The sequence below is a fragment of the Taurulus bubalis genome, assembly GCF_910589615.1.
Source record: "Taurulus bubalis genome assembly, chromosome: 5".
NCBI lineage: Eukaryota > Metazoa > Chordata > Actinopteri > Perciformes > Cottidae > Taurulus > Taurulus bubalis.
The window spans coordinates 7737540-7748304 of record NC_136593.1 but is presented as its reverse complement, the minus strand read 5'-3'; the positions used below and the strand labels follow the sequence as shown (position 1 = coordinate 7748304).

At 43.9% G+C, this 10765-nt stretch overlaps 1 protein-coding gene across 1 annotated transcript; it reads left to right on the top strand.

The window, feature by feature from the left end:
* Nucleotides 1-2248: 2248 nt before the first annotated feature.
* Nucleotides 2249-3697, top strand: kcna3a (potassium voltage-gated channel, shaker-related subfamily, member 3a; the record flags this gene model as incomplete). The annotated part of the gene is made up of 1 exon (XM_079218129.1): nt 2249-3697. The coding sequence occupies one exon, from the start codon at nt 2249-2251 to the stop codon at nt 3695-3697; it is 1449 nt and encodes a 482-aa protein (XP_079074255.1).
* Nucleotides 3698-10765: the final 7068 nt, after the last annotated feature.

Genomic DNA, 10765 nt, shown 5'->3' with positions numbered 1-10765 from the left:
CCAGAGGCTATTCCATAATGAGTGTTGTTACAAAATGAAAGTGTGTCTCCTGCCTTGGGTCTCAGTTTTCTATCTGTTCCCTTTTTGTTGAGCTGATTCTTCAGTGTTTTGATAAGCGGCCTTGCCGTCGACACAAAAAACAACAGCCTCATTCTGGTTCCTTTTTTTATCCTGATATGTAATGTGTTCATTCCTCAGCGGGGATGTGAACAAAAAAAGTCTCTGGTCTAACCGCTTTGGCACGAGTTGGACTGCAAATTATGTAACTTCTTCAACTTAACTGCTTTTCTTTTTTTACAAAACACTTGGTATTTTGTTGCCATGGAGACAAAAAAAGAAAACCCCCGACAAAAACATCCCATGCTTACTGAGATGCAACTACTGGGAGGTTGATATTAGCAGCAGGATTTTTGTTTCGCTCCAGATAACACATTTTTTTATGTCATCACATTTCTAAGCAGTGATTGTATTGTGTTGATTGGAAAGAAAGTGTCATTATCTGAGAATCACAAATCAAATAATGATCCTTAACATTGACATTATTGTCTGTTGAAAATTAATTAAGGTGCATGTGGCACCCTTTCTCGTCAATGATGAAGGGAAGCATTTTCATAAATCATCATTGAGATGCATGTGAAGGGAGAGAATATAATGTGGACTTTTAGGCTTTTATGGTGGCATGTAAGATTTGTGTTTTTAGCCTTTATTTTCAAACGGGGTCTAATATGCTTTAATGTACTGTCGCTGTATTATACCGCTAAAACCTGCTTTTCCTTTGTACACGGTTCTATACAGTGAGAGGTTTTCCTCGCTTTTTTTTTCAGGCAATGCAAAAGAGGTCAATAGGTTTTTTTCAGATCAGTGTCATCGGCTTTAAGAGGATTTTCTCACATGTTCAGTCCATAATATGTTCCCATGTTTGGACAGAATGAAGGCTCAGCTTTTCCTTTAGGGTTTGACATGTTGAAATGAAAACCCAGTTGCACAATGAAAATGGGGGGGAAGGAGCAGATTGGACATACATTATAGCCTTGCATCCTGCCCGTGCACGTGCTCCTAAAGCCAGGACAGTTATGGACGCCTTTGATGATTGTCAGTATGAATTACACATAACACTGATTTAGCATTTTCCTTATGAATCATCTGTAACAAAGACTGACACGTGAGACGCTTCTTTGAGGGTTGTCTCTCACCCGATTGCAAACATTTACATCTACATCTAAAGTGTAAATGTGTTGACTGATCCCGGGGCTTCTATCTGTTAATAAAAAAGCATCTTCCGAAGAATACACGTGGTCTGTGCACACATGCAAAAACTCCACTCAACACTCGTGCGCGCATCGATTTACAAGCTGGCGCGCGCTTGTTTTCAGCACCACGGAGAGCAACACCTCCCCTCAACGAGAAGACACGAGACGCGAAGAAAAAGGAGATGAATAGTTTCATTCATGTGGGTTGGACAGTGGACATCTGGACGTCCACAGTGCAGCCTCTCTGCTGACGGTTTGCCCGACAACAACCTGATTACATCAGCTCAGTTTCGCTGAGAGATGTTGACGTCGAAAGTGATGTATCAGACTTTGTTGCAGACACAGTGCGAAAGAGGGCATTGCTCGTCTTATTTGTTGTATTTTTTTTTCTTGAAGTAAACTCGCTACAGACTGAAACATGTGAATGCTTTACGACAGCAGAGCCGATCCAATACTTGAATGTCTGATATCAGAATTCGCACGAGATCTAAAGGAGCTCACAGTGAATAAAATATAAGTTGACAGTTGTGGATGTGATTTCATCGAGTGGTTTTGTTCCACCACCTGAATGAATGAATGAATACATGAATGAACGTGTGCACGCGGACAAAGTGTCAAGTTAATTTCCGATTGGGCGCTATGGACGTATGTCAGACATATGCGCGCCGTGGGCGGGTGTCGGCGTGTTTGTAAAGAGAGGGGAGAAAGAAAAAAAGGCAGAGGGGCGCGCATGCGGCGCTTCAGTGAGTGTGTGTGGAGACGCGGCTGGAGGAGATGTAAGATGTAAGTGGCGTCGGCCTCAGCTCTCCAAAGCTGCTGTGCTTTGGCCGGGGAGAGAGGCGTGGCGCGGCGCACTCTGCGCCTCCAGGACCCCCCAAAAAAACCCCACCTGTATAGATGACCAGACCTTTCGCGTGATCCAGCCCCGCTCGACCGCCAGGCACCAAGGCAGCAACGCGACCAACGGCCGGGGTTATGCCGAGGTGGAGAAGGGCGTCATGACGGCGGAGAACATGCTGGAGGAGCCAGTCGTGCTCTCGGCTCCTCACCTGTCGGTGGATCGATACGAGCGCGGCCGGCAGGGATGCTGCGAGAGGGTGGTCGTCAACATTTCGGGCTTACGCTTTGAGACGCAACTTAAAACTTTCAACCAGTTCCCGGACACGCTGCTGGGGGACCCGAGGAAGAGGATGCGCTACTTTGACCCGCTGAGGAACGAGTACTTCTTCGACAGGAACAGACCGAGCTTTGATGCCATCCTGTACTACTACCAGTCAGGAGGGCGCATACGGAGACCTGTTAACGTGCCGATTGATATTTTCTCCGAGGAGATCCGGTTCTATCAACTCGGAGAGGAGGCTATGGAGAAATTCCGCGACGATGAAGGGTTTATAAAAGAAGAGGAGCGCGTGCTGCCCAAAAGAGAATTCCAAAAGCAGGTTTGGCTTTTGTTCGAGTATCCTGAAAGCTCTGGACCGGCGCGGGGGATAGCCATAGTTTCAGTGCTTGTTATTTTGATTTCAATCGTTATTTTCTGCATGGAGACTCTGCCGCAATTTCGGGATGACAGAGACCAATCCAGAGTGGCCCCCACGGTCAACGGCACTGACCCCTACTTGCCAAGCCCGTTCACAGACCCCTTCTTCATCATTGAGACCCTGTGCATCATATGGTTCTCTTTCGAGTTGCTGGTCAGGTTTTTCGCCTGCCCCAGCAAAACTTGCTTCTCCAAAAACATCATGAACATCATCGACATCGTGGCGATCATCCCCTACTTCATCACTCTGGGGACCGAGCTGGCCGAGAAGGAGACCAACGGCGGCCAGCAGGCCATGTCCCTCGCGATCCTCCGGGTGATCAGACTGGTGAGGGTCTTTCGCATTTTTAAGCTGTCGCGTCACTCAAAGGGACTTCAGATTCTGGGACAGACTCTCAAGGCCAGCATGAGGGAGCTCGGCTTGCTCATATTCTTCCTTTTCATCGGGGTGATCCTCTTTTCCAGCGCGGTTTACTTTGCGGAAGCAGACGACCCCTCGTCCAGTTTCACCAGCATCCCGGATGCGTTTTGGTGGGCGGTGGTCACCATGACCACGGTGGGATACGGGGACATGCACCCGGTGACGATTGGTGGGAAAATCGTGGGCTCGCTGTGCGCAATAGCGGGCGTGCTGACCATTGCCTTACCCGTGCCAGTGATTGTGTCCAATTTCAACTACTTTTACCACAGGGAGACTGATGGAGAGGAGCACCCTCAGTACGTGCACACCAGCAGCTGCGAGCACCTCCCTCCGGAGGAGCTGAAGAGGTCGTGCAGCTCCTCGTCCCTCAGCAAGTCTGAGTACGCGGTGACTGGGGAGGGCATCAGCAGCGCGTTAAAGCAGCCCGACTGCTCCACCGAAAACAACCAGAACTGCGTAAACATCAAGAAGATCTTCACAGACGTGTAAATGACTGAATGATTCACTCGTGGAGCATGAAGATGTAGTCGCTATAATATGATATATTTTATTTATATAAATATATAGCCCATCATACTGTGTCCGTCCATGGATGCACACGTGCGTCATATTGTTTTTTTTAATGTAAGGCTAAGCGAACTAGTTTTTTTTTCTTGGTTCCATGTGGTTCACATGTTTCGAGTATTTCTAAGAGATCAAGAAGTATTAGTATGAACCGGAAAGATTCGCACTGGAAAAGTAGCCTCATCATGTCGGCTCCAGCTGGCAAAACAACAACAAGAACATTTAATGAAGGACACGCGATATGTTTGTACAGTGCCACTCGATGCCTCCATCTTGATGTTGGTGTTCATGAATGGGATAGACGTGTAGCATATAGTCTACTTACTATATCGCATTTTGTGCTTTGTGGAAAGCAAAGTTGTATTGTCCAGTATGTAATGAATAGACTGATACTTTATACAGCCAAATGTCTGTTTTAGGTTATATTTAATATCATAACTTGTCGAGATGTTGGACTCTTGATTCTTGTTCACATAATTATTCAGGTAATAACACAAGAGTGGTGTAGATGGAAACACTTATCATGAGATATAAGTCTATAGATTTTCGTAAAATTGTATTTTTATTCAGAGCTGCCTATAAAGCCTATATTAAATAAAACGGAAATGAACTGATCCCGACTCAAAATGTCATTATAACCTCTCGCCAAATATCTAATATCATTGCAAATTCCGTCCAATATGAAATATGTGAAGTGTGTTTGAGGTCATGCGCGCTCTGGATGAACGGAGGATGCGCGTGCGTGCGGAACGTCCCGCCTCGTGCTCGATGGACCCGCCTTGTGATGCAGTCTCCATGACGACGGTGGTTTCCTGGGTAACCCCCTCTGATGTGTTGCATTTTCACAAAGACTGTTTAGCAGTGTATCAGCGTGTGTGCCCTTGAGGGGTCAAAGGGGGGAAACAACAGGTGAATGTTTTTTTTATATTATCAGACTAAGATAATCATTTATCTTTTCTTTTTTTTCTTCTTTTTTTAAAGGTGGTGTACTCATCATCATTCAGCACTATTACCCAATTGCCTCAGTAGTCTCATATAATGGAAGCATCTCTTTTGTGTCCCATCACCGCCTCAGCTGCTCCGTTTTTTCAGACGTGAGCTTCATTCTCTGAGTTGGCATGCCAACGAGTGTGACGTCAGCGATACTTTTCATCCCCTCCAGCAGACAGTCGGCGAGTGCTTTGGGTGCAAAGTGTCCAAGACCTGAAGTGACGCAAACAAACAGAAGAACAGTTGACAATACTCACAGGGCTTTTCTCTTCATGTTGCAATATGTCTTTCAAAATGTCAATTCTGACTTTACTTTAACAATTATTAGGGCCTTTTGATTGTTTTCATTATCGATTAATCTGTCAATTATGTTTTTGGTCAGCTTGATTGATCATTATATATATATATATATATATATAAATGTCCTAAAATAGTGAAACATGCCTGTAATAGTTTATGTGAGTCCGAAATGATGTCTTCAAATGTCTGGTTTTGTTCAACAGTCCAAAATCTACATTTGTTCAGTTTATACTGATGATGACATAAAATGGTGAAAAGCAAACTTTGCAGAAACTGTCATGCAGAGAATGTTTGACAACAATTTTCAACTTTAATCAATAATTTTCAGTCAAGCAAAAATGGCAGTTAAACCGATTGGACGAGAATTTTTCTCATAATTCAAAAGTAAAGACAGCAACGTTTTTATAAACTATTTTGTAGTTTAAACTATACATTATTGCTGCTGAACTGAAGGTCCAGTCAGTTAACTGGTGTTTTTGAACAGAGCGTCATCATGCTGAAAATAGCTCAGGGCTGCCCTCTAGTGGATTTACTGAGATATTACTGTTGGGAAGGAGTTCAATATTGAGCTTGTGCTTATCATATTTATCCCTGTCTTATTAGTTATTAGGGTGGATCTGTCATTGTGTTTTTTATGTTCATGCTAGTGTGGCATACTTATAACGTTCCAGACGTCCGCCACAGAAAATGCGTTTCTTTTGTTTGACTTCTATGTTATATAACTGTGATAGGATAACCTACTGTACATTTATTTCTCTGTGGATTTTTATTTTTTTGCAAGCATATATATATATATATATATATATATATATATATATATATATATATATATATATATATATATATATATTTGTTAATGTATAGCCCATGTAATATATAAAACATATTTATATTTTCTTTTGGTCTAATAACAATGCCTTTATGGCCATGTGACGGCCATGTGAATGTCTGGGATTATGTCATGCAGGTCAGGAAACTACCTTTAACATTTCTCCCATAGAGACTTTTAGTCTGACCCATAATTCTTACGTTTCCCAGGAGAAAAAAAAGAAAAACGTCTTGTGAGCCTGAGTGTTACACGTCTTTGAACAAGCACATGAGCGAGCACAGAAGTGGATGTGAAGGTTGCTTGAGATGATCTTTGCAGTACGCTCGGCTGTCACCAAGCAGCATCACGTTTACAAAGCAACATTTCCACAAAATAATAAGAGCTATGAATAATAGAAGAAGAACAGAACAAACTGAAGAACAAAGTCCCTATGAAATAAACAACTTTGTGCATGATTTTTCAGTTAACTGCTATTTTGCTATGAAAGTATTTAGGTTGAGTTTAGGTCGAGCATTTGTTTGGTGAGGTTTATTTTCTTATGGTAAGATTGAGTCTCGATGACAATGATTAAAATGTCAAAACTGACAAAATACCCTGTTTTAGTAACATGTGGTCTACATTTGATTTGTGTATACAGAGCCTCCACACAAACACAAATAAAACCACTTAAGTGAGGTAAACACAACTTTAGAAAAAGATGCACAGAAGGCGAGAACATATTAAATGACCTTCCACATTAAATGTCGTCCACTCAGTTCTGCACGCAGGCCGTTAAGGACCTGCGCCCTGCAGAACAGATCCCATGCGGCCCACAGCTCCAGGTTGAATCTATTTTTGGGGACCGCTGAGTGGCTTTGTTCCCTCTGTAAATTAAGTCCTTCTTCAATGTATTGTCAACTGGGGGAAATGAAAACGTGTCTGCAAGTTACTCAGCAACGTTAATCATCTGCTGCAGAGCACTTGCTGTTCAGCCTGTCTAATTCTGCTTGAGGAGAGGTAATAATCCCGGTGGATGGGCATTCTGTTGTGGCCTCAGGGGAGATCAATGTTGCTTTTACAGTATTTAAATTTAAAAAAGAACATCATTTATATAACTGGGCATCAAAGTAGCAGAAGTTCCCATTAAAGCCACATTCATCCATATTTCTCTCTTGACAATGGAAACATTTCCATCAGGATTTTTGCATCTTTCAGCACTTTTCTGGCCTTCAAACTCTGCTCTTATAATCCAAGTAAAAAAAGCTGATCGGCAGAATGACACCTTGAGACTAGAAACGACTAACATGTTCACTTTAACAACTTTAGAAGCTGATTAATTGCCAGTGCTGGTTTGTCTGTGTATCTGATCATGTTTCTTGTTAATCTTGTTTACTTTCATGCAGATAGCTCTATTTAAATCGTGATATTGCCAATAATTGTTTTAGATAAAGGCTGCTTGTGTTTAGACAACAGTGGCTTTTAGTTTTAAGTTAGTTTGTTAACGTGCATACTCAAAAAACATAATGTAAGAGTATATGTCACTAAACCTCTTTGTGTAATGACATATGATTTACACGTCACTATAAATGTATAACTGAACATGCAGAAGTCAGCATTAAGAAAAAGGGATTAGAAGCAGAATGGGACAGTGATGACTTTAATGCGTGTGTCTGCTGTATGAATGCCTGACTGTGTGTTTCTGAATGAGCGTGCTTGAGTGCAGCACAGCTGCAAGACGGTCACAGCTGGTACGCCCGAGTGCACCCTGCTCTGGGATCCTGGTCACTAGAGGACGGAAAGCAGTGGAGAGAACGTGCACACGCTGCAACGAGTCAAAGCAGACCTGAGCTTGCGTGCACACGAAAGCACACAGATGCTGGAAACTGCAAACAGTCAGCCCCGCAGTAGCTGGTCCATTCTGATACTGCTGCTGCAGGCAGATGGGAGGAGTCCGGGATCCTGTTCAGTCGAGGTGGGGGGTATGGGGGGACCCGGGCTTCCCCTCTCCTCCCGTCCCCTCGCTGTCCTCACCATGCCATCATTCGCCACAGGATTGGAGTGATGCCTCGTAGCGGTGTGCTATACCTCTAATGATACCCAGCATCTTCCAGGAGAGGTGGTCGCTCGTCAGCCTTGAACTTTTACCAAAGCTTGTTCGTGACGCATCGGTGGAGAGAACAAGGGAGGGCAGTGGCCGAGCCCGGTCCGGTTATTCACATTTTCTTTCCTCCTGCTCTGATGGTATTTTGTATGTGGCACAATGTTTGCCCTAAAACTGTGCTTCCAGAAATAGAAAACAGAAGACATATTGCCATTATTTCTCTGGGTGCCATTCATCCATCTGCTCTTCAGAGAACATGAAATGGCGCTCTTGGGGTTATTCATAAAGTTCACTCTTCTGCATCAAGGCTCTGTGTTCAGGGCTTTCAGGGAGAGAACAGAAAGCAGGAAGTGTGTCAGACAAAGAGCATCCACGTCTCCTTCCACACACTAATTCATCTTCCACTAATGCAGCTGACTGCAGGGGAATGAAAAGTGCTCCGTCATCATAGCTGTAACTTTACCTGAAATATCCCAGCGGCACCAGAGATGCCGTGGGTGTGATGTCACCGCCCAGCCTCCTCCCACCGCTGCCCCTAGAGATGGTCACCGTAGCAACCGAATGAGGCTGAATACAAGATTCACCCGGATACAGTGACAATGCTGACTTTGTGCAATTTCTGTGGTGCTTTCCAGTATTCTGTTCACCTTACCTTGAAGGACAAGGTCAATGTTGGAGGGAAAGGTCAAATGCGGGTGGAGTTGTGGTTATGTGGCAGCGCGATTCCTGGAAACCGTGCAGCCCCGGTCGGCTCATCACTCGCAGAGAGCGGCTGCTTTGCAGTGTTGACTGCAGACCTTGCTGCCGCACAAGGCTGTGTGCAAATATTTTGGTTCCTCGAGTCACTGGTAAATAAATAAAAATCTGAGGATCGCATCATCTCAGAGACACAGTTGCTGTTACCGTGCATCCCACAAGTCCCATAATGTGCATGTGTGCTGCGGCAAAAAATAAACAGAGCCTATTGTCTCTCAAATGTTGATGAGCAGATCTGAATAGTGCTCGTGCTTTTGATGCCACGTTATTTCGTGCAGTTTCTAAAACGTGGAAAGGGAGCAAAACCAGGATTTGCTAAACATATTCAGGGGTGGAGCAATATGCTGCAATAAGTCACCGCTGCATGCGATGCGTAAAGTCAGCCGCTTCCCTTTACAGAGCATCGCTGTGCATGGGCAAAGCTCACTGTCACAGACACACAATCAGTTTCATATTTGTCCTCTCACCTTCATATAGAAGCTATATTGTGTCCAGTGACCTTGGTGTAATATAACCTAAAGTGTTCCTGCAGCAAGCACTTACCTTGACTTGAATTTCACAGTCATACAGTCACACTGTGTGGCTGCAGAAGGGTATCCCTGCAGCAGTGACACTGACTCTGTCCTTCAGCATCAGGATAGTTCACTAAACTCAAAGAAGCCTTGATTGTTTTTTGTTTTTGTTTTTTCTTTCGGCATTTTACAGCTGTCTGTACAAATGAAGGAGCCGTTTCGTAAAGTTTCTTTGTTTCAGCCAAATGTTTCCTGCTGTAGCTTTTGACTTGCAGATCAGCAGCATGCGTTGGTGCAGACACTATAATCATGAGGAAAATGTGCACAGGTAGCGACTGGTATTATGCAGACCTGTGAGTATAGACAATTAGCTCTTGCAGCGGGTGTGTGCAGAGACCTCTGTGAGGTTATCCGGGTATATGTGAGATGCAGCTTGGCAGTATACCGCAGTGGACCAGTGTCCTTGTGACTCTCTTGGTGCCTGGCTCTTTTCCAGTGCCTTCTCTCAGCTTGCTGGGCCTCAATCTAATGAGCACAACTCTCTCCTTTCCCTCCTTTTTTTGTCTTCTCCTCCCTCTCTTTGTACAATGCTCCCTTCTTTAGCTCCCTTTCTTCCTTTCCCTGCCTCAGGTGTACCGTTAGCTCTAGGGGCTCAGAGAAGTACACAGAGAGCTGCATTTCTATATATGTGTTTATCTGAGCCACTCTTCTTTATTTATTGCTGGGAGAAAATATCTGAATAAATAGGATGGGATCAATTTAGCATAAGATTCTCATTTAAATATAGTGATGATTTTGGTAGGGAGAATAAAGAAATAAACACATACAGGGATATATATACGCTGCGTGTGCTTGAAACCTGTGGCTGCTGCAATGCAGTGTCAAGGAGCAAAGAAGTACACCATACCTTAAAAAGAGCACTGCAGTACGGAGCACTGAGGCAGAGCAGCGCTGACACAGTTGTTATGAGTTTACATTTGAGAACTTAAAGGTGCTCAGGAGTTCAGATCATATCTATTGACTCAACGCTTTCAACATGGAGACGGCTGAGCTGGGCGCTAGCGGCTAGCAGTGCAAACAGCACGAATAGTGCACATTGCTGGCAGAGGCAACAGCGTTTACCCGAGGGGGGGCCGGCGATACCGCCGCGGGTTGGAAAGGGAGTTATCAGCAGTGAAGAGCGGCGGCCATGAGCTAACTGCATTGTGGGACGCCACAGAGAGACACACGTGAGGCCGACAACGTATGTAAACAAAGCACAGAGAAGCTCAGATAACGACACATGCAGAGGGAGCGCAACGTCATTCTCTGCCCAGGTAGACGTCACTCCATTATATATATATATATATATATATATATATATATATATATATATATATATATATATATATATATATAACACCAACTAAAAGAATTATTAAAATAAAATAGTTATAATTTTGTCATGAGTCAGCCCACTCTGCATGTTTCCGGAACTAGCAGCCCGTAGCTTGGTGCTATCAGAAAAAGACAAATAGCAAAAAGCA